Here is a 25003-nt window from a genome sequence, read left to right on the forward strand (position 1 = left end):
CAGATGTTCAACAAATACTCGTCTTAGTAGTTTATTTATTAAATTAACATCACTCAGTCCCTCCATCTCTTCTTCATTTGTCACACATCTTACCACCTTGTGCAGTGTTCGGAACCCACACATACATGACACATGTACACATATGCCACTCTTTCACCAGGAAACTGTCCAGTTTGAAAATGGTTGTGCATTCATATAAGACCTCAGATTAACAAAAACAAAATCCAAAGGTCCCTGAAGGTTACCTCCTCGCCGTTGTCGGTGTGGATGCAGTTCTTGTCTGGGTTTAGCTCAGCCACTCTAGCTTTGACCCACTCTACACCAGATGGAATCACACTTGCTGTGGGACGACCAGAGGAGGACAACTGTTTGGCACCAGCACCCACCAGTGTCCAAATTGGCTGGTAGAAATGTCTCTGAGAAATAAAGCATTTGGACAGTTATTTCAATATGAGCCTGACCTAAAGGGTCTTTGTTTAAAGGTTTTGGAGCAAGACTCTCTCAATTACTCCCTCCTGATCTTTAGAGCACTGTATTTAAAAAGTTAGTTTTTTAGTCCAGAATGTTAGTTCTGCCCTGTTTCTATATTCTATTATGTTAAACTATGAAGGATAGTCACCCAACACAAAAATTCATTCAAGATCATGAAAAAGGCATAAGCTATCTTTAATGACCACTGTATTATTCATTGCTAAGGTATGACTTGGTGTTTAATATGTACACACGCACACACACAAATGGACACACATTATGATACATTTATGTGCACAAATATATAGAAAAATTAAGCCCAGAAGCCTACACATGCTTCCTGAAAAATATGTGGAGACAATGCCAAGTCTGGGCCACTTCTGGGGAGCCTTGAAACTTCACTAACTTCAAACTGTGTTCCCCAAGCCCATGGAGCACTGCAGACACTTCAGATTAGCCCCTGTTCTCCTTTCTCAGAGGTTTTACACTCCAAGTCAATAGGTGCTAGATGCTGTCCCACAGTGCAACGCAAGCCCAAATTTTCACTATTTTCTGGAATCCTCTTGTTTCAGAGGGTCCAATCTTGGTCTAAGTTAGTTGTGAAAGTTCTAGATTCAGGGGCAAAGGGCAGATTGATTTAATGGCTTCTGAGGATTCATATTCATGGGGTGGACCAGGTGACAAAGAGTTTTTAATATTGCTAAAATGCTTCAGACTGGCTGGCCAGAGCAGCCAACACCCACAGGGAGGTGAAGAGGACACAAAATGATTACAATCTCCCTACAACCAGTAATGAGTGTGATCAAGGAGGAGGATGACAGAGGTATCCAATTGTAAGAACACCTCAATTTCAAGTCCATCATGAACAAGAAGAGTAACAAAAATACAAGCTCAGATTTTTTTTTAGACCACAAACATCAGTTCTAGCAATCACTCAACCAGACACAGAAGGGAGGATGCTTAAAAGCCTAAACCACTGGCAGCTTCAAGGGCTCCTGCACTGTACTTCCTTGAGAGGCAAGACAGGCATGATTCTGGCTGCTGAGTGTATCCAGTCCCCAGGGGAGCCTGTCTAATTACAAAGAGAAGCACTGGGAGACCAGGCAGGGATTAGCTACCAGACAGCATGCAGCAGAGAACAGTCACCTGATACAGCTCCCAGACTACTGTTACTTAAAGTGGTGTCCCTGAACTGAAGTGACTTTAAAAATGAAAGTAACAGAGAGCATCCCCTAGTCTTCTCTCCCACCATGGGTCTGGATAGCCTTATTCCTGGTTGGGGAGACATCTGAAGAAGAACTGCCTTTCCATCCTACCCTTCCCCTCAGAGCAGGTCGTGGACCCATTCTGCTTTTTCCCAAGAACAGAGATACCAGCTGGTGCACACCCAGTTCCTTGGGAAACGTTGTGCAAACAGCCAAAATGCTAAATATTTTTCTGAAACTTTTGTACAATCTTAAAATGTTTTTCATGGAACATTGCCTCACTTGATCTTCCTTCCTAATAGCAACTTCCTTCTCTCCCTTATAATCCGTTTATAATCCACTTACACTTAAATTTCTCAAACTCATTGACAGCTTTCCAGAGGCCTCCACACCCTCCCTTCTCCAGACAGCAACAGAGATAGTAAAGTACAATGGCAATTGATTTTCCTCTGAACAGGAGGTTGGGGTGGGAGGGTACCATGGGTTGAAGCGTGTCTCCCAAAAAGGTATGTTAGAGTCCTAACCCCAGTTCCAGTGAACATGACCTTATTTGGAAAGAGTTTTCACAGCTGTAATCACATAAAAGCCAGACTTGGATAGACTGCACCCTGAATCAATAACTGGATTCCTTATTGTGAGAAGACACAGGGACACAGAGAACTTTGTGTGAAGGTGAGCAAGAGAATGGAGTGGTGCATCTATAAGCCACAAGAGTGGTAAGAACTGCCACCAACCACCAGAAGCTAGGAGGGGAGCGTGGGATAAATTCCCCTGCCCAGCTTTCCCACCCAACCTTCAAAGGGAGTGTGACCCTGTCAATAGTTTGGTCTGGGACTTCTGAGAGCTGTGAGAGAATACATATCTGCTGCCTGAGTCACCTGGTTTGTAGTCATTTGTTATGGCAGCCCTAAGGAACTACGTCAGAAGAGAACACAAAAAGCCAAGAGATCTGTCCTCACTCTCTCCCTCCCTCCACTTTCTCCCAGTCCTTTCAGATAGGCTGTGTTTTATAACCAGGAGAAGAAACAGTAACATGAAGACACACAGGCCTGTGCCTGAAAGTCTCACCCGTACTCCTAACGTGCACACACACACAGACACACACAGTGTACTCAAAAGGAGAGACTTACCTCGCTGGGCTCAACGATGGCCACATTCTCTGCACCCACTTTCCTCTTCATGCGGGAGGCCATGGTGATCCCACCACTGCCCCCACCAAGGACCAGCACCTCATAGTGGTTCTTGGCTGCACAGTTGGCCCCCACATGCAGCTGGAGAGAGCCAGTCTGCTGAGCGCCCAGCCTGAGGAAGCAGGCAAAGAGCCGGGCACGGGGGCTGGACACCACTGTGACCAGTGGGGCCATCACCAGGCTGGATCAGGCTAGAAGGGAAGAGACGAGGCAGTGAGAGTCAAAGAAAGACCACTCTGGTACAGAGCAAGGGAAGGCTGATGTCTGGCCAGCCTCTGCAGGTACCCCCCATCTCCTCTCAAGACCACTCTCCCCTCTAACTGGGGTTCTGAAGCCTTCAGAGCTCACACAATTAAAAACTAACAATTCGCTACTTTCCCTTCCTCCTACTTTCAGGCCAACTAGGGCTGTGTTTGCATGAAGTATAACCTACCATTTAATATCTTCTAAGAACTTGTCTCTACCCATCCCAGTCCATCTGTAAAACCTGGAGTTTATCTGATTGTGTCCATTCTCCTCTCGCACACTCTTTGACTTTTCAACCCATTAAAACAAATGTGCAAGTCCACAAATAGCGACCTAGAGCACTCCCTGCCTTAAAAGGTACCTGTGACCTTGCTGAAAGAGAAATAGTCCATCAAGTAACCCACCTTCTGCCACTTTGAGGTCTGAGCATGCTAATCAGGGCCTCAGTCCCATGCAGAGACCTCCTGGCTCTGCTTTCCCAGGGACATGCAATTTAATCAAATCACTGGCTACAGATGCATAAGCAAAAGCCCTCCACGCCTTTAGCAATTTCAACCAGATGATAAAAAAAAAAAGCCATAAAAGGAGCCCTGCCTGGTATCATAAAGTTATATTTTATGTAAAGAGTCTGCACATGCTGCTGACCAGTCTTTTATTATTTCCAATTCAGTAAACAATTTCTCCTTAATAGTTCCTCCGAGAGACCCATTTTACCTTTAGGAAAACGTATTTCTATTCTGAAGTTAGTGCTTTGGCAAAGAGGAAATTGAGGCTTCTCAGAGACTGGCCTTCGCTTCACCCCATCCATGGCACTGGCCTTACATCTAGGATACCACAGACTTGTACAATTTGTATAACCCAAGACATCACCCTCTCTGGGTACTATAGTGCCCAGATGTCACCATTATGTTCAGTCATTTGAGTTCAACACTACTCCTTGAACCCTTTATTAAAATGCAAATACTCCACTGAGGAACAAGGATTCTAGCTACTAAGGTCACTAACTTCTTAATGGGGACAACTTAATTCCATCATATCCTCCATGATTGGAGAAAAGGAAGGCTGCACAAGGGGATTAGAGGAAGCTGAGAGGGGAAAGAGTAATGAAAGGGAGAAGAAAGGGTTCAGTAGCAGGGAGAGGTGAGGAGGAGTCAAGGGTGCTAATTTAAATTAGAATTAACTCAAGTTCAGAGTTTTGGCACCCCTGATGCCAACTATTCCTCAATATTTCAGATCTGAGAAGTGACCCAGAGCTGGGGCAGGAAGGTGTGAAGGGAGGAGCTTTGGAGGTCCACAGAGAGTGGGGCAGGATTAGACACTGTTGCTCTATATCTAACATCAATACAACCTTCCAGAAAATAACATTTATCATCCTTTGACCCCGCATTTCTGATCCTGGGGATCTAGTCTAAGGAAATAACCTCTAATACTAATGAATTAAAAAAAAACTGTTATAAAAATATTTCTCACACACTTATTCATAATATGGTCACCCTTCTGTTAACTGGTTTGTGGATTAGTCCTGGATACATCTTGGAACTAAAACAACAACTGCAGGCTCCACTCTGGTCTCTAACTGTTGCAGGCTCCACTCTGGTCTCTGACTGTTTTAACTGAGGTTATCTCTGATTATGTCAATTTAACATGGGAACAAAGAGTCATCTAAATGTCAAAATACTGGGGAAAGTTCAAGTAAAGTATGATTACATGAGATGATGCATGTAATCTTTTAAAATTATGTTTACAGAGTATATAAAACACTTACGCTCAGGATACAAATGGAAATACAATATTATCTCAACTCTCTAAAAGGAAATGCTGTATAAAAAAACAAACTCCAAAACCTTAACAGTGTTTCTCTCTGAATTTTATAATAATGAGTGATTTTTATTTCTCCCACTTTTCTGTATGTTATAAGACTTTCAACTTTGTAAGTATATTTATGATAATGAAAGATTTATTTCAATGATAATAAGTAACATGTAAGTCCTTTACATAGCTTTTTACCTGGGAGTGTGTTGCCATTATCATCTCATTTCACAGATGTAAAACTGAGGCAGGCAGCACTTAAGTAACTCTCTCAAGGTCAAGTCCAGGCACTTTGGTATCCGAGGCTCTACTTTAAACCAACACGCTATACTGCTTCTGTGATCTCCAGGACAATTATACATCAACAATGTTACCGTCTGGATCTTAAATGTCTCCCAAAGGCCCATGTGTTGAAGGCTTGGTCCCCAGCCTGTGGCACTGTTGGGAGGTGGTAAAACATATAGGAAGTGGGGCCTAAGGGAAGGATTAGGTTATTGGGGATATTGAAGGGGATGGTGGAACCCCACAGCCTTCCATGCTCCCTTTGTTTCCTGGCTGCCATGAGGGGAACAGACCTTCTCTACCTGCTCCCACTGTAATGTGCTGCTCACTATAGGCTCAAAGAAAAAAGGTCAACAACCATGAACTGAAAGCATGAGTCAAAATAAATCTTGCCTCCTTCAAATTGATTATCTCAGGTATTTTCATAATGACGGAAAGTGGACTAACACAAACAACAACAAAGCAATGCTTGTGTGATGCTATTAAGTGGGGGGAAGATATTATCCACAACTTTCCAGAAAAGAGTAACCAGTTTTCATGATACTGATGCTGAAATGTTAGCAATGGTTTCGTATAAGTACAAAGGACCTGTATCCTCTTCTTGGTGTGTACTTTTCAAGTTTTCTTTAATGAACCCCACATTGTAACTTTTGAAAATTATTCAAATAGTTTTTTTTTTTCTTTTAGATTGAAGAATGGAGGGAATCACCAAATAGGATATTGCTGTTTGGTAGGGAACAAAGAAGGTATTTTATGGTAAATACACAGTCAGCAATTACTGCCTTTCTCTCTGCACACTCACAGAATGACAGAACCACAGCAAAACTCCTCACTTCTCAGAAAAAGGAAAACATTTTTCCATGATCCTGACATTACTTAGCCCTATGGAAGGAGTTTTTTGTTTTTGTTTTTGTTGTTGTTGTTGTTGTTCTGTTTTGTTCAAATAATAACAATATATAATAATAAAAGTCAGTGTAGGAGGAGGCCTGGCTGAGTTTCTGGTTTCCAGCTACTCCAGCTGAGGTTATTTGACCTCAGTCTTCTCTTGAAATTTACACAAACATTTCCCTCACTAAGTCAAGAAGGCTTGTTCTTTCAGCCTATTCTTTCAGTATAAACACAAAGTACTTGGTACCTATTTTATCAGCTTCATTATTATCAGCCATCAAGCAGAGGGCCCTAGTCTTTGCGGTCAGATTTCACTTTTTCGCTATAAACAACCTCAAAACCACAAATGCTTTAGAATAAACACCTCAAGTTTCAAAACACCCCTAAATCTCAACTGACAACATAACATTATCTAAAAATCCAGATCAGAAAACCCAGGTTCCATAATCTAGTAAAATTTGTGGAGAAGACAAAGCATGATACAACATCAAAGACAAAGAATAATCCAGGGCAAAAATGCCTGTAATCATATTTTAATATCCCATTTTGGAACTGTAGTATAATAAAAACAAATTTGGTAGTCATTCACCGTTCATAATATGAAACTCCTAAAACCCTTGAAACTTTATGCTATTTAGGTGACTCAGGGTAGAACCCCTAGATAACTTTAGGATGGGGATGGTGGTCAGAAAAATCAAACCTGTGGTTGTGATTAGAAGGTTGGAAGTTTGAGCCTGCCCTTGACCCTCAGCAGGAAGGGGCACTGCGGTCTCAGTTCTACTAAAACTCTTGAACAACGAATGAGATTCTGTGAGCTTCCAGGTTGGTGAACACACGAAGATACTAAGAGTGTAGGGTGCTCAGGGAGGGTAGAGAAGCTCTGTGCCCCTTGTATTCCTCCCTTTTGGCCGTTCCTGAGTTGTGCCCTTTATCATAAACCAGGAAACGTAAGTGTTTTCCTGTGTTCTGGGAGTTATTTAGCTAATTATCAACCTGAGGGGGATCATAGGAAACCCTGAATTTGTGTTGATCAGACCCAAGTGTGGTTGCCTGGGGCCTCATTTGTGGAAAGTGCCTGAAGCAGGGAGCAGTCTTGTGGGACTAAGTTTTGAACATATGGGATCTATACTAACTCCTGGAGTTAATGTCAAAATTGAATTGAACTGTTGGTACTGGGGATATGGTAGGTGTTAGGGAAACAAAACGGACATTTTCTGTTAGAAGTAGTGTCAGAAAGCATCACTCAGGAACCAACAAGAATTTCTGACATTAACCTAAAGCAAGTCTACAGCAACAACCCAAAAAACAGACATTTATGGAAGTGACAGCCACAGGATCTTAACCAAAAGAAAGAGGAAGGCCAAATCTGACCCAGAAATCAGCAGAGAAGAAATAGAAACCCTCTGTCAACAAAAACAAGGAAGAAGTATGAATTTAATATGACTTCTCAGTCATCCCAGGAACCTATATTCTTGTTTAAGAAATAAGACCAGTCATGGTGCTGCATGCCTGTAGTCGCAACTACTCCAGAGGCTGAGGCAGGAGGATCACTTCAGCCCACTAGTTCAAACTAGCCTGGGTAAAATAAATAAATAAATAAAAAGATTAAAAAATAAATATAAATAAATAAATAAGATAAAGAATAGAAAGTTTCAGTCACTTTATCCCTATATTTTTAAAATGTGAAACACACACTTTAAAACATTATTACATAAGCCAAATTTAACTTTCATTTAACAAGTGGCGCATGCAATATATTTTAAAATTAAATAATGTAATGCTTTTAAGTTAGATAAAAATCTTTCAATTAATCCTAAATCATTTTAGTGCCTCCCTTAAAGAAGCAAAGTAAATACTTTGCTATATCTACATCATAAGTGAAGGAAGACTCCTACGATGGAAAGGTTAGGCAGTCGCCTGGGTCCTTCCCATTTATATCACTTATTGCCCGGCTCCAGGGTCTGGTCTGTACAGTGCACAGTAGGCCCTTCCTGAATAAACAATGTGGACAGCCTGTGTCAAAAGCGCCCTAATCTTGTGTCATGTGACACACCATTCACTGGGTTGTGAGCAGCCAGGACAGCAGGCTGAATTCCAACAGAGCTGGGCATCTAAGCAAGGGTTATTCAGAGCATCTTTCTTAATGAAAGATCCACCAATCAGAAATCTTGTAGCCAATTCTTTTGCTATTTTGCTTTTGAGGAGAGTGTGTGGTTCAATATAGATCTGTTTTATCTCAAGTCTACTGTTTTATCTCAAGTGTCTAGGCCCCACTCTAGTTTCAGTAACCACAGGGCCAACTCTTTAGTTGTGTTGTGTTGTTTTGGTTTGGATTGGGTGTTTGTTTGTTTGTTTGTTTTAGTGGGGAACAGGGTCTCACTGTGTTGCATGGGCTGGTCTCAAACTGATAGACTCAAGTGATCATCACTTGAGTGCTTGTAGTCTCCTGAGTAGCTGAAACTACAGGCATACACCACCATACCTGGTTCAAGGCCAACCTTTAACAGATCACTTTTGTAGATCACTTCCAAAACCAAAGAGTAAAACAGATGACAAATAGCCTCCAGCTCTCGCCACTCACCCTGTCATCTCACAGACCTGGGCACTGAGCTGCTAGTTGAGTTCCAATGGTCCTGATCCCTATGGGCTCCAGTGTCTAGGCACAAGCGAGCTTTATCTTGCCCAGTTGCCCAGATAGAGAGACTCTGGAAAACTGCTCTTCCAGGACTAGTCCTTCCCATATGGGCCTTCCAGCCCATTTAATTTAGTCAGTCCTAAGGCTGTCATTAGTCATATCTCTCAAAGTTTTTCCACTAAACAGGATTTGATAGGAAAAAGTGGGGCAAAACTCTCATAATAATAATAGTAGCTCACACTGATTATTTATTAGGTGTATTTATACTACCTCAGAGACTCACAACTCTATAAATGGTATCCCCATTGTATAGATGAAAAACTGAGACAGAGTAGGATGAGAGAACTTGCTTAAGGTCACCATTATGATATAAATATGTTCTCCATTATTCAAGTATTAGAAACTTAATCCCCAATGCAACAGTGTTGAAGGTAAGACCTTTAAGAGGTGATTAGGTCATGAATGGATTCATGTCATTATCATGAAGTAGATTTGTTATTAAAGTGAATTTGACCTTATTTTACTCTTTCTTGCCATGTGATGCTTCCTACTATGTTGTCATGCAGTAAGAAGACCCTCATCGGACATAGGACCTTATACCTAATCTCTGTTCTCTATAAATTACCCAGTCTTAGGTATTCTGCTATAGCAGTACAATACAAACTAAGACAATTACATCACTAATTGACAGAGTTTAATTCTAACTGACTCTTCAACAATTCAGAAAAATGCCCACTGGTAGAATTTCATTTTCATTCAAACTTAAAATAGCTTATTTGTACCCCAAGGAATGAGGTGAAAGGGGAATAAATGGTCTAAAATTTTAGCTTACTAAATAAATCAAAATGAAGAAAATTAAGTTTTTTAAGAGGATGGTGTGAAATGCAAAAATAGTATTGAGATATATATATATATATATATATATATATATATATATATATATATTTTTTTTTTTTTTTTTTTTTTTTTTTTGGTACCAGGGATTGAACCCAGGGGCGCTCAACCACTGAGCCACATCCTCAGCCCTTTTCATATTTTATTTTGAGACAGAGTCTCACTGAGTTACTTAGGGCCTCACTGAATTGCTGAGGCTGGCTTTGAACTAGCCATCCTCCTGCCTCAGCCTCCTGAGCCACTGGGGTTACAGGCATGCACCTCTAATGACATGACATGAATGTAATGATAATGACATGAATCCATTCATGACCTAATCACCTCTTAAAGGTCTTACCTTTCAACACTGTTGCATTGGGGATTAAGTTTCTAATACTTGAATAATGGAGAACCATGCCCAGCTATTGATACAATTTTTAAGAGTACTTACCTTTTAGAAATAAATACTGAGATTCTTATGGTCAAAATAATTTGAAGTTTGCTCAAAAATATTACAGTATTTGGAAATTGGTAGAGGTGAAGATGAAACAAAATGGGTCATGAGTTAATAATAATTTGAAACCAACTGGTGGAGATAAATGGGTGTTCCTTGTGGTAGTCAATTTTTGTATATATTTCAAAGTTTTCACAAAAAAACTAAAATGAATGATGAAAAAGCAAAAAACAAGAAACCTAATAGCAGAGTGGACATTAACTTTGCTCTTTAGTCACTGAAATGTTCTGGATATACTTCAAGTGATTTTAAGATAAGAGCAACACAAAGAATAGCAACACAAAGAATAGCAACCCAACTTAAAAATCACCCTTCCTATGTATATGCAGAGAGATTTAAATTGCACAGGGCCCACCCCTGACCAACAATGAAGTTCTTGATAAACACTTAGAAACTGAAGCTCAGAGCACAAGATGATCTTTGAAGACACACGATATCAGCAGCAGGGCCAGAGCTAGGATGAGATTTTTTCATACAAAGCATATTTTTCTGAATGCCCTTTGCAGCAGCAGTGTAGATATTAGCAGCAGCTAGCAAGCAATTCACAGTAGATATTATTCCCAATTTACACCTGGAAAAGTGAGGCTGAAGGAAACCAGTTATATCCTACAGGTCACATAGTCAATGGAAATTAAAACCAAGATTCTATTGAAGAAGGTTGAAAGGAATGAGGGGAGGAACCAAAATAAACATTATCACCTTAACTAATATATGGAGGACACTTCTGGGAATTGGCTCACGTGATTATAGAGGCCAACAAGATCTACAATCAACAAGCCAGAGTCCAGGAAAGCCTGTGGTATAGTTCCAGTCCAAAGGCCAGCTCAGGGCAGGAGAAGTCAATGTTCCAACTGAGTCCCAAGGCAGGAGAGCAATATTCTCGCTCAAGACACTCTGGCAGGAAGGATTCTCTCTCATTCATGGGAGGGTTAACCTTTTTCTTCTACTTTGTTCAATGGATTGGACAAGCCCCACTCACAATAGGAAGGACAATCTGCTTTATCCAGTCTACGAATTAAAATGTTCATGTCATCTAGAAACACCCTCATAGACTAACCCAGACACTGTTAAATCAAATGCCTGAGCACTCTATGGCCCACTGGAATTGACACATAATCACACCCCCTTATTTATAGAAGGGCAGATCTAAATCCAGAAAAATCTCAAGAAGGAAATTGTTACTGTCACTGGTTTATTATTACTTCAAGTGCCAAGAAAATGTCAAACATTATCCTACGAAGGCTATAGTTCCTTCACATGATTTCACCTCAATCTGATGCACTTGCAGATAGCTTGTGCAGAACTGCTCATGGCACTTGTCAAGGGTACTGCATTGAAACCAGGAAGACAGCTGGTACGTGCTTTTCCTGGAGATATTTTGAGTTCTGGTATTAACAATCAGATGTATGGTTTATATTTTTCTGCATTTATGATGGTTTGATATTTTGGGACCTTGCTAATAATTCCAGAGAGAGCGTCCTTCCCAGGCCTAGCTAACTCCTGGAGACAGTAAACACTTGCCTGCAGCACACCTTTGATATGTAAACCAGTCAATCCAGAGCCCATACTGGGATCTACCTCCTTTACCTGCCTCTTATACCTCTTATACCTCCTCAACCCTAATCAACCCAGGGCCAGACATCAAACAATTAGGGGGAGCCTCTGTACTTAAGAGTTTACTAATTATTCCAACCAGCCAATTCCAAACCTGGTCAGCCTTTTCCCCCTGTATCACAAAAGCCATGACAAAAGCCCACACTTTTCCTTCACTTTTCCTACCTCCTGACCTATTCAGGTGCTTCCCCATATGGCCCTACATGGCGTGTTGGGCCTTCTATTTGTTCTTTCATGACAGTCATCTCCTGATCTGTGGACCTTGCCATACCCGATTAAAACAAATCCAGGGTGCATTTTAATACACCTACATTAAAATGCATGTGCCAACTGTTCAGTCAGATGGAAGATTTTACATGTTTAACAAATTTCTGCTCTGCTCCTTCTCTTTACATATCTGCTGAACTGTCAGGTGGCATTTAGAAAGCAATTTAATTGCATGCTACTGAAGAATGTTGTAATTTTGTGGGTGATCGGGCCAAGTTTTTGCAAATAAATAACATAGCTACACTTTGATTTTTTTTAATTCAGTAATCACTCTGGAAGAATGTGGCACCTGGCCTTCCTTGACTTTGTCACACCCTAAGATCTGCCCTATGGAAACTTGAACTATCTTCCCCAACAATGAAAATCTTCACATCTCTCTTATCCACTTAACCTTGATAAAGAAGTGGCATCAGCAGAAGTGCTCAGAAGGGTGTTTAAGGAATGAGTTTTCTGCAAATATACATATATGGGCAAATTGATCTTTTTTTACACATACTGAACTTAAGCAGTGGCTAAAATTTCAGAACTGAAAATCAGGAAACACAAACTATATTTTTACTTAAAGAATTTATTTCCTGAACTAAAGTGTACAAATTAAATAACATTTAGCTATGCCAGTGTATAAGAGTATCTTTATGAAAGAATAAGCCAGGCTCAGTGGAATATGCTGTAATCTCAGGTACTCAAGAGGATCACAGGTTCAAAGCCAGCCTCAGCAACTTAGTGAGGCCCTAAACAACTTGATGAGACCCTGACTCAAAATAAAAAATAAAAAGGGGATGTGGCTCAGTGGTTAAACACCCCTGGGTCTACTCCCCAGTACAAAAAAAAAGGAATAAAATACATGAAATATATATGGTCACAATTATATTTCCAAAGTATTCATTGAACACCTACTAAGGACCTATGCTGATGGAGAGAAATTTCCTCACCCCAGTCCTGGTCTCACTCCCAATCTCTTGGCTTTAGGTTCTAAGGGAAGAGTAGTAGAGCTTGCCAGCTGCTGATAACATAAGCCAAATGTCAAGGGAAAGGTTTTCTTTTTTTAATGTTAGAGGGTCTAATTTAAATTTTGGAGTGTTAAAAATAGGCCATAAAAATGCTAGAAGAAAATTTAAGTAGACATTTATGTCATCTCTGAGTAAGATAAAAATTTTCTTAGCATAACATTAAAGGTATAAATCAGAAAGGAAAAGATCAATGACTAGAATATTTAACATATTTTTAACTTTTTGCTATTCTCCATTTCCCACTCATCCTACATCCAGCCCACACCCTCATAGACCAGGGAACATTGAGAAGTACAACTTTGAAAAGGTATAAATTTCTTGAATATACTGTAAAAATATGAATGTTAATGACTATGTTAGTGAAGATTGAGAAAGAGGTAGACAAATCAAAATTCACCTTGGAGAATACCTAAATCAACATGAACAGACTACTAGTAGAAATAAGGATGGACATTACTTTTTGATGAAGGCACAGAATAAAATAATAAAATGCTATTGGACACTGGAGCAAAGGGACCCTTGTTATAAGTGGCAGAAAGATTAACAGAATTGCAGTTCTGTAAAAAGTAGAATTTATAAAACATGTCATTGAACATTTAGCTGAGGAGATTTATGATCTAAGTATTGAAGATGCAGCTTGATTTCTTCCTGCTGCTTTTAGAAAATGTGAGAAAAAAGAGATAAACTGAGGGAATAAATGCTAAACAAAAATGAACAAGGACTACTCTATTGCAAACACATACTACATTTCATGAAAAAGGACTGGTGTCCTGGGGGCAGAGTTTAAAACCACAGAGAATTAATCATTCCCAGGCCTTGAAACCTTATAGAACTTGTCCACCTAGATTTTGAAACTTCTTGGGACAGGTGACTTCTTTTTCCTCCCATTTTCTCCCCTTCTTAACCAGAACATCTATAACTTTTATCCTATACCTAACCTACCATTGTACTCTGGAAGCAGATAAACTGTTTCCTTAGTTTCACAGGTCCACAGAGGGACAGGAATTATATCCCAGAAGAGACCATGTCCAGAACCTCACCCATACATAGTTCAGATTACTTAGATGGTAAAATTGAGACTTTTGAGCTAATGAGATTTACATTATAATTTGAATGCTGCAATGAATTGAGTCTTTGGAAGAACTTGGACTGGAGTGAATAAATTTTGCATGTGGAGTGGATATGACTCTTTGGGAACCAGTATATATACTATTATAGGTCAAATAATTATCCCCCCCCAAATATATCCTAATCCCCAAAACCTGTAAATATGTTACTTCACATGGCAAAAGCAACTTTATAGATGTGGTTAAGGGCCTTAAGACGCAGAGAGTATCCTGAATTACCCAAGTGAGCCCAATCTAATCACCTGGATCCTTAAAAATGGAGAAGCTTTTCCAGCTGAAGGCAGAGGAAGATGTGACCATGGGATGACAGTCAGAAAGATGACTTTCTGGCTTTGAAGACGGAGGAAGAGGATAGTAAACCAAAGATGCAGGCAGCTTCTAGAAGATGGAAAGGCTTCTAGAAGCAATGAAACAGATTCTTTAGAACTTTAGAACTCTACAGAACTTCCAGAAGGTACATGACTCTACCAGCACCTTGATTTTAGCCTAGTGAGACCTGTGCTGAACTTCTGATATAGTACTATAAGATAGTAATTTGTATTGTTGGAGCTGGGGCTATAGTTCAGTGGTGGAGAGCTTGCTTAGCAGGCACAAGGCCCTGGGTTCAATCGCCAACACCAAACACACACAGAAAAAAAGTTTTGTTGAGCCACAAGATTTGTGGTAATTTGTTAAAACAGCAATAGGAAATATACATCATCTTAATTTTCACAATGATTTTATGAGTTAGGTACTGCTATTCCCATTAAAAGATATCGAGAATGAGATTCAGAGAGTTAAATGGCACGCTAGCTAAATCTAAGAGCTGGAATATAAATCTATATTTATGGAAGCCAAGCCTAATACTCTTTTCACTAAAGATTATGTAGGTGTTCGAAAATAATAATCAATGTAATTGTAATAATATTTATTAAAGTAAGTTTTAATAAAGTTCATAAATTTTGGGCAACCGCTCCTGAAGAGGTGACCAAAAAGCTCTTGTTACACTCTTGGTAGACTACAGAGGTTTTCTGCCTATACCACCAACAGTCCAGACCACCCCAGGAATGACAAAAAGGGCCCAAATACCCCACAAGTGTCTGTGGTAATAGAAGAGACCAGAGTGTCTAGAACTAGAGTCTGAAACCATGATGATGTTTCCATTTCTGTGGGGAAGTAGATGCATCAAAATGTCAACAAATAACTGAGAGACCCAAGAGGAACAAATAGCTAATAAGCCTGACAGCATCAATGTGAGCTGGGGGGAACTAGAAAAGCTGGAACCAGGCTGGGATTTGGGTCATGGTTAAAATGAGGAAATAGCAAAGGACATTTCTGGAGGGTATAACTGTAGAGGGAGGGGAACCAACATGTACTTCTTTCCACTAGGATGCAAGCTCTGGTGATGTGAGGACCTGATGAGACACATTTGCTATTTTATTCCCTGTACCTAGCACAGCACCTGATACAATGAAGGAGCTCAGTCATGTTTGCTAAAAGGGATAAATTAAATGATGGGTTAATTTATTCAATACTTTTATATATCAGCTGTCTACACACTGAATAAAGGTGGAACTTCATTCCAAAAAATACTAAGTGCAGAGGAAAACACCAAGCACTAGGACACATCCCCACTCAAGTTAGAGAAAATGTGCACACATCTAACTACCCAGTGCCAGAAGCAAAGTGCCATGTAATCAATATGAGCCAAATGCTCATGATGAGAAAAAGAGTAATCAATGAAAGCTTGACAAAGCTGGTAAAATCTGAGCAGAAAGGAAAAGACTGGAAGCATTCAGTAAGTGGAAATGCTATGGGAGGGTACAACAAGAGAAGGGAATAGCATAACTAAAAGAATCAAGGAGAGAGTACCTGCCTTCCAGATCTCTCTCCACCCTCTTCTGTCTGCTCTCTGAGCACTGAAGGCAGATCTGAAAGGTATGCATTGACTGGTCTCCCTCATCTTCTGGCTTCCCATTGCGTTCATCCAATGGAAAACACCAGTAGAAGATTAGAGGATAGAAAAGGAGTGAGGTCAAGATACTTATTTCCTAGGCCTCTCCCTGCCAAGCCTCCCCCAAGCTTGGGCAATGAATATATTCTTCAGCTGAAGGCCTGGGCTCCCCTAGGGCAGACTTCTCCTCAGCTGCAGCTCTAACTTTTAGCTGCTCCCTCTACTTATATCTTCAGGTCCCAAACCAATATAACTGCTTCACCACTCTTGGTGGTTTCCCTTGAGCCTGCTCGTACCTTCGTAAATAGTTATTTCATTAAATACCGAGTGTGCCAGCTGTTTCCCAGAGACCTTGACTGATACAGTGGGAAGGGCCAGAATGTGTTTGAGCAATGGCAGGCCAACCAGATTTGAGTGACACTGAGATGACTAGACAAGAGAGAAATATCTTAACCAGATTATAAAGGGATGTGCAAGGGAACTGAGACTTCACATGGAAAAGACAAAATTCTTAGAAGTGATAGAACAGAAGGCAGCTTAGAGAAGACAAATCTGATCTCAGAGCAAAATTATTTAGGAGGAGAAACAAAACCAGTTAACTAGTTCTGTAAATCAGTTAAGAGTCTATTGCAGTGGTGAACATGAGTGATAAGTGTGTGCCAGCATTAGAAATGCAGATGAAGGAGCAGATAAAAAAGGCTTGGAAAATGATTGGTAAGAAGTGGGAAGGGCCTCTGGGAGTTAAACAGGCAGCTGAAGAGAAGAGAATTATGTGAGCAGAGATAGGGGCATTAAGGCAAGGGCCTGCCTTAGGCCGTTTTACAACACTGGTTTAAAGATTTAGGAAGCAGAATCCATTGGCATGGAAATTGCCTGTGAACGAGGAGGAGGAGGACATCCTAGGGCAGGTGCATACTGGGAAGAGGGAGAAGTAAGTTTCGATAGACACATGTTACTAGAAGGAAATGAGAGGGAGGGGGGTATGACAAGTGGTGGAATGAGACAGACATCATTACCCTATGCACATGTATGGTTACACAAAAGGTATGAATCCACATCGTGTACAACCATAGAAATGAAATGATGTACTCCATTTGTGTACAATGAATCAAAATGCAGTCTGTAAAAAATAAAAAAAAAAATAATTTTTTAAAAAAAGTTAGACTTGAGAGCTCACTACTACACAATCATATTCCCACATAGGGCTCACAGAGCAGCAACCTCCAGGCCAAACCTGCACACCAAGTTGTGTTTTGTTTGGCCCACAGTGTTTTCTTAAATCTTGAATTAGCTGCTAGGATTAAAAAATTGGGAGCTATTATTCCCAAATTTTCACATTTTTGGCCTCTTTGACAACAATAGTCCCACATTTGCACATGGAAACACTTGGCTGGAGCTAAGTAGTCACTAGCCATCTTTACCCTGCCCAAGGTTCCCATTCACACCAGCCCCACACAACCTAAATGACTCATGGAAGTTTCCTGCTCAGCCCTGGTGTGGATTTGAGCCTGTGGTACCTCTAATGGCAGTGAAAATTCTTGTAATTTCTTAATGAAATTCATTTAGAAAGATACCCTTGGAAAAACTGAGGAATGACTTGGAACGATTTGATTGAGTTCAGCATTTTGCATGTTTATCATATGCCGGGCATTATGCTAGGCACTGTGGAGTCAGTGGTAAGAAAAGTAGATCTTCCAGATGTAATGGTACATGCCTGTAATCCCAGCAACTCGGGAGGCTGAGGCAGGAGAATTACAAATTAAAGCCAGCCTCAGCAACTTAGCAATACCCTAAGCAACTTAGTGAGACCCTGTCTCAAAATTTAAAAAAATTTTAAAGGGCTGGATAGAGCTCAGTGGTTAAGTGCCCCAGGGTTCAATCCCTGACACCCCAAAAATAAAGAAGAGTCTGTTTAAAAGAAACAATCAGGAATATGAAGATCTGTTAAGTGGCTGTTTCAGAAATGCAGGCACCAGTGAAGACTGGGTCTAGGCAATGGGAACAGAAATGAAAATAAATATGAGACAAATGTTGAAGAAAATTTGTAAGTTATTGGGAATAAGGAAGAAGGAAGGAAGCCCAGTGCAGTGACACACACCTGTAATCCCAGCTACTTGGGAGGCTGAGGAATGAGGATCTCAAGTTTGAGGCCAGACTGGGCAATTCAGCAAGACCCTGTCTCAAAATTTAAAAAAAAAAAAAATTTTAAAAAGGGCTGGAGATGTAGCTCAGAGGTAGAACGTTTGCCCAGCATGCTTGAGGCCTCGGGTTCAAACTCCAGTACTGCAAAAAAGAAAAAAGAAAAAAGAATGTGAACTATGACACTACACCTACCTATTCAGGTGGATACAATGAGTATAGGAGGCAGTAATATTGGATTACTCAAAGTGCAGTAAAGGTCCAAAGTATGGTGAGAGAGAAGGAAAGGACCCACCCTGAAAATCTTGAAAGTATTATGCAAGTTGCACCCTTCCTGTTGGCTCACCTCCCCTTGAGTACAACAGTGCTGTTCTTGCCTGTGCGTTCAGGAACTGGATTACTATATTGTTAGCAAATAAAGAAAATGAAGCAATCTTCACTTAGTCCTTCAATGCCACTATGGAGCTCTTCCTCTGGAGCTGTTACCAATCCAAACATTTGTTTAAATATTAAGCTGTGAAGAGTGGTTGACCAGGACTAAATCACCCAGGAAAGAGAAACAATTGTACACAGCTCTCTGATGATTAAAGGCTTGGAGCTACATTGGGCTTCTTTAGTTTCCTAACTCTTTAGGGACAAACTAAGAATTTTCTTCAAAGAATTACTGATTAAGAATTACTAATGAGGACTTTGCAATGAAGCAGTGACTCCCTTTGCTGCTGAGAAATTTCCTGCCAGTTTCCTTAGACTATACTTATGCCATTTAATAATCAGATAAAGCATCATAATGGGAGGACTGACAATTTCACCCAACCAAGATACAACTGCCAAGCAGAAAACAAAAATTATATTTTCATAAGGAAAGCTCAAATTCAAGACTCCCAAAGAGGAAAAAATAAGTTAGTGAATTGGATTATTTTATTTGAAAGTTAAGGGTTTTGACTGAATTAAATAAAGAAAGCCTGTTTTCTGTTTGCTGTGGGAGCTTGACTTCTCATGTTCTAGTGTGTGAATAAGTACACCTTGGGTCCCTTTCAGCTCTGTCATGCACAGCTGGATTCTAGGCAAGTGTATTTCCGGTTTCTTTGCAAGCTCTGTAAAAGCCTATGTGTGCCCATGTGCAGACTTGCCAGAGAGGCCTGTTGTGAAATTAATTTGCTCCCAGTCACACCGCAAGGATCAGCTTATGCCTTGGTTTTCTGAATATGTTAAATGATCACAGTAAAATTATTCATCAGCCTGAGGAGCATTAGAATTCCCGCTCAGAGTCTCACACGTAAGGACGCTTTGAAGGGTGGAGTCATTGTAAACAGGAACAGGACAACTCCTCAAGCATATCATTCCCTAGAATGCAGTGTGTGAGGTCTTACCACAACGAGAAAAGACTCTTTAATTACAAATTATACATTTGTTGTTTGAACATAGTTGGAGAGACGCTAAGTTCAATCCTTTACTGGTTTGGACAGAGTGAGATGTACACAGGCAACAGGTGTGTCAGGTTCCCTAACAACTCACACCTTTCCTATGTCCAACTAGATGACACGGTTTTCTGTTTGTGGTGCAGCTTTGTCTGAGGGTGTGTCAGGAGTCAGGAGACCCAGGTTACACTCCGGGTAGTTCCGGGCTGGGCTCATCCTTCGCCATTCTGGGCCATGCTACCTTTATCAATGGGAGAAAGAGTTGAGCTGGGTGGCTTTGAAAGTTCCCTCCTTCTCTAAAACTTGGTGTGCCTCTCAAGGAGGAGAAAAGGGAAATGGAGGTTCATAGGCAGGCATTCAAATACTAGTAACAAATATATTTGTTCTAGTAACTCCTTATATTCATTAGAGCTGTGAATTTTTATGGCAAAGAATGTCAGGGGTTATGAAGCCTGCAACATAATCAGAATGGGAACCATACCTCCTAGTCTCTTTGCCCAAGTTCCACACCTGCCCCATGATCCACTATGATTCACTGGGAAGCTGCTATAGATAGGTGTTTGATCCCAGGCATAATCAAAACAACAGGAAAAATCATCTGTGGAAGGTTTGCTACATGACTGGCATCTTACTGTGCACTTAACATAATTTCTCACAACAACCTTTTTTTTTTTTTTTTTTTTTTTTTTTTTTTTTTGGTGGTGGTGGTACTAGGCATGAACCCAGGGCTAAGCTACATCCTTAGCCCTTTATATGTTTTTATTTTTTGAAATGGTCTCCCTAAATTGGCCAGGCTGGCCTTGAACTTACAATCCTCCTGCCTCAGCCTTCCAAGGTGCTGGGATTATAGGTGTGTGCCACCACGCCCAGCTATTATCACCATTTTATAAGTGAGGAAAGGGAGGTTGTGAGAACATAAGCAATCACTTAACCACATTGAGTTCATTTCCTTGAGTATAAAATAAGTAGATGTGTCTACTTGATTTTAAAGGCCCTTCTTGCTCTGTGATTCAAAACAAGCTTAGATTTGATCACCTAGACCTTGAAAGTCCCATGATTATCATACAAAACAGATGGCCAGAAAATGAGATGGCCTCTTGTGCATCTGAAGCATCAGAAGGCACTCACAGAAGCACAAACAAGATCATAGTGCTTCCTTGGGGCACACTTGGAATCCAAACTCTACACATAGTGGTTATTAAGACACATTGTTTTCCTATGGAGACACCAGGAGCCACCTTGGAACAAAGAGTCAAGGAAACTAGAAAGTATCATAGAATGTAACCACCACAGGCCCCATGTTGGAGGCCTCCCTTCCAGAGGGCAGGGGTTGCTCCCAGGATGATGACACAGGTATTTCCTCTCCATTGATGTAGATAGAGCTGGGGCTGCTGGTTCCCAGATAGACAAATGAAAGCTCCCTGAGGGCTGAACTAGGCTTGGAAATTCATTATGAGTAGGAGGGAGTTTCCTTCTGGTAGTTAAGAATGGTCATTAACACCATCACCCCAGAACCCACCATGCATTTATAAAGCACCTATTATGTACAGAGCACAACAGCTAGCTTGAGTCATTCACTGAAGATGCCAAGTTCTTTTCCTAACAGAATCATGAAGATGAATAAGGCTTTCATGATACCAGACAGGATCTAAGGGACCATACAAAGTGTCTGTCGAGAGTAAAGTCATCCCTTTGTGTCCTGGGACTGGTTCCAGGAAACACCCACTGATATAAAAATCAGTTAATGTTCAAGTCCTTTATAGAAAATGGCATGGAATTTACATAAAATCTACACAATACTTTCCATATATTCAATCATCTCTGTATTTACTTACAATAACTAATATAAGTTTATAGATGGTTATTATACTGTACTGTTGAAGGAATAATGGCAAGGGGAGAAGTCTGTACGTATTTATTACACACACAATTTTTCTTCTGAATATTTTCAACCTATGTTTGTTTGGTTGATGCATGGATGTGGAACCTGCAACTACAGAGAGTCAGTTGTACTAGACTCTTCTGAGTTAGTAGGTAAGGCAGCCTAGAACAAGTGACAGAGGAGTCAGGGTCATAACTCAGAAGAGAGGGTGACCAGTGACTTGTATTCATTTGCTAGGGATCCATAACAAAATACCCCAGACTGAGTGGTTCAAACTCTCAGAGTTCTAAAGACCAAAAGTTCAAGATCAAGGTACCTACAGGACAAGTTTCTCCTGAGGCCCCTCTTCTTGACTTGCCACATTCCTGTGTCCCCTTTATATTAGTACACACATGCTCCTGATGTCTCTTCTTCTTATATGAACACCATTCATATTGGATTAGGACCCCACCCTAATGACCTCATTTAGCCTACTTACCTCTCTATAGGCCCTATCTCCAAATACAGTCACATTCTTAAATACTAGGGGTTAGGATTATCAACATATAAATTTGGAGGAGGGACACAATTCAGTTCATAACATCGTCATTTGCCCTTCACAAAGTTATAGGCATACCTAGCCCCAATGTGTTCTAAATTTCCTATTCTTCACAAAGTTTTCTCCCCACCCTCTACTCTAATTTAGTACTTTCACAGAGTAAATCACAGAGATGTGGCTGGGTCCACTTTTCTGTAGTTTTAATACCATCTATATTTATTGGGTTATATACACTTTAAAGGTTAGGAATTAAGAAGCAACTAGTTGGGCCAGTTGTGGTATCACATACCTGTAATCCCACTGCCTGGGATAGCTGAGGCAGGAGGATCACATGTTGAAGGCCAGCCTCAGCAACTTAGCCAGACCCTGTCTCAAAATTAAAAGTACAAAAGTTTGGGGATGTAGCTCTGTGGTAGAGTGCCCCTGGGTTCAAATTCTAGTACAACCACAACCAAAATTAAAAAAAAAAAAAAAAAAAAAAAAAGAACAACTAATTGGTTTTAGGCCTAGCCTAGACAGCTTTTAGCAAGGTACCTAACCTGTTCCTATTTACCAACACTCCAGAATCAGAGAGGAATTTTGTGGTGGGTATTGAGCAGAGAAAGGTGAAAAAGAACAGAGGAAAGAAGAATTAATTAGGTCCAGAAACATCTCTTCATGGGTCTGTTTCCATTTCTTGTAAGACATTTCCTGTATTACAACACATCAGATTAACAAGCCTAGATGCAATCAAGATGGAGAAGAAACTTCTGCAAAAGAATCCTGGTTTCAGTCAACACTCAATTTCATTTTCTCTGGCAGAACAACAGCCACACAGATCCACACAAAGACCCATGGGCTCTGGTTGACATTTCAAGCACTCCAGTTCCAGGTGTGTTTATGTAAATATTTATTCAACAAATTAAAGAAGCAGAATCTTGCAGTTTAAACAGGGTCAATTCCCCAACCACCAGCTGTCTCCTTGATGAATTTTCTTTTTAGCTGTAGTCACAAGCAACCCATTTAATATTTATTGAGTATCTTCCAAGTACCAGGTTTGGAGATACAATGGTGATGGTCAAAGTTGGGAAGGAGACAGACAGATTCTAATAAATAGACTTAGTTCACACCTCTGTGACAGGTAGTGCTCAGTGTTATAATTTCTTTTGTACAGTGAAGGAGCTAAGGCTCAAAGAAGTTCAAAACTAAGATCAAGATGCTGGTTAATGGAGGCATCAAGGCCAGAAGCCAAGTTACCTAACTTTTGGGGTAATGTCCTTTCTACTATCAGGGGATCTCAACCTGGGACCCATTAACTGAATAGAAAAAAAAATACGCCTGCATTTTCACTAATACCTAATTGAAATTTAACATTTTTTTCAATTATGTATGCAAGGCAAGCCACAGCAGTAATAGCGGTATCTATAACTTTGTCACCAACAGAAATTTGATATTTTCTTTTATTACAGGTGTTGCCTGTATTTTGGAATATTGTTCACATTCTTTACAAACTATTAGACCCAAAACTTACCTTATTATTTAATAATGCATTAATTTTAAAGCATATATTTTATCATAAATTCTTTTAATAGTTTGACAAGGGTATTGCAACTGGTTTCTTTTATAATACTCTGACTTTATTTTATATCTTTAAAAGTATTGTTCTGAGAAAAGATCCTTATTCTTCCCAGAACTATCCAAGGAATAGTGACACAAAATGGATCAGAACCCAGCATTATAGCAATTGGCATATCCAGAGGCTTTCTGCTCATTGTGCCTTTAAGAAAGAAGGTTAGAATTTTGCTGATTAAAAGAAAATGAAGAGGAAAAGAAGGAGCCCCAATTCTACCAGAAGACCCTTTGCCCCCTTTCCATCAATTTCCTGTTCGGCTCGTGACCTAAATTCCCTCCTCGGCGGGTCGCAGGCAGCCGCCCCTTGAGCGCCCTCTGTCCCACTGGCAGTGTCAGTGGACAAATGCGTCAGACCAGCGGACATCGATGGATCCGTGACCATCTGAGGCTGAGCACCAACTCCCGACCCGGGATGGTGCTGAGTCAACAAGTGGAAGGCACCAGAAATTCCCACGCACCAAGAACACCGATACCTCGGAGTGTGGGGGTGCGGGTTCAGCTAAGAGCTACACCTCGGTTTTAAACTACTCCTCGCAGGTCAGCCTCTCCCGCGACCCGGAGATTCCGACACTGCAGGAAAGAAACCAGAGTCCCAGGAGCTAAGTTCCAGACAAACGCAGCGAGTGTCGGGGGATGGGGAGTGGAAGAGAAGCCGTTCGGAGTGCGGGGCACCGGCTCTGCGAACTCCCAGCTGATGGGGCAAAGTAAGGCCAACACCAGCTCCAGGAGTGACTTCTGTCCCCTCCCGCACCCCTCCCCTGGCTGAGGGCGGGAGATCCGAAGGCCACCGGATGCCTCTTACCCAAGGGTGAGCGAAGCCTCGAAGCCTGGGGCCACAGCGTTGGCGCAGCAAAAACTGCCGCTCCCTGCTGGGGCTGAGCTGGGGCTGAGCTGGGGCTGAGCTGGGGCTGAGCTGGGGCTGAGCTGGGGCCCCGCCCGGCCGCCCGGGGGCGGGGAGAGGGAGCCTCCCCCCAGGAAAAGAAAGGTCTCTCCCGGACCACGCCTGGAGCCGCAGCCGGGTCACCGCGACTGGGGCAGACCAAACTGGGCTTTGAGCAAGAACCGAGGACAGAGCCACCAGGGGATCTAGTCCACCCGGGCGCTGCCCGCTGGGCGGCCCCAAGGGCAGACTCGCCCCTGTCCCCCAGAGTGCCCAGGAGTGCAGTCCCATCTGCGTTTGGCAGCGGAGAATACCAAGGCCACCTGACCCTCCTGGGTGCCAACCCAGTTGCGACTGACAAAGGTGGAGGCGGGGCACTGTGGATAGAGACCTTGGCAGTTTGCGTGGGATCATTCAGTGTGCGCTGATTTCTCACCTGGTTCTCACCACAACCCAGAGAGACAGCTTTTC

General features: G+C 41.3%; 1 protein-coding gene across 2 annotated transcripts in view; it reads right to left on the bottom strand.

The window, feature by feature from the left end:
* Sqor (sulfide quinone oxidoreductase) overlaps positions 1 to 24802 on the bottom strand; it is a 47360-nt gene extending 22558 nt beyond the window's left edge. Inside the window, exons 1-3 of one of the 2 annotated variants that reach the window (XM_047540339.1) lie at positions 24455 to 24802; positions 2807 to 3057; positions 246 to 416 (exon numbers count right to left, since the gene is read on the bottom strand). In XM_047540339.1, coding sequence (XP_047396295.1) covers positions 246 to 416; positions 2807 to 3040 — 405 coding nt within the window. In that variant the 5' untranslated portion in view covers positions 3041 to 3057; positions 24455 to 24802. Of the gene's footprint in view, positions 1 to 245; positions 417 to 2806; positions 3058 to 18162; positions 18239 to 24454 lie in introns of those variants that run through there. The other variant, XM_047540340.1, reaches the window with a different exon arrangement.
* Positions 24803 to 25003: the final 201 nt, after the last annotated feature.

The sequence above is a fragment of the Sciurus carolinensis genome, chromosome 2 (genome assembly GCF_902686445.1).
Source record: "Sciurus carolinensis chromosome 2, mSciCar1.2, whole genome shotgun sequence".
Lineage (NCBI taxonomy): Eukaryota > Metazoa > Chordata > Mammalia > Rodentia > Sciuridae > Sciurus > Sciurus carolinensis.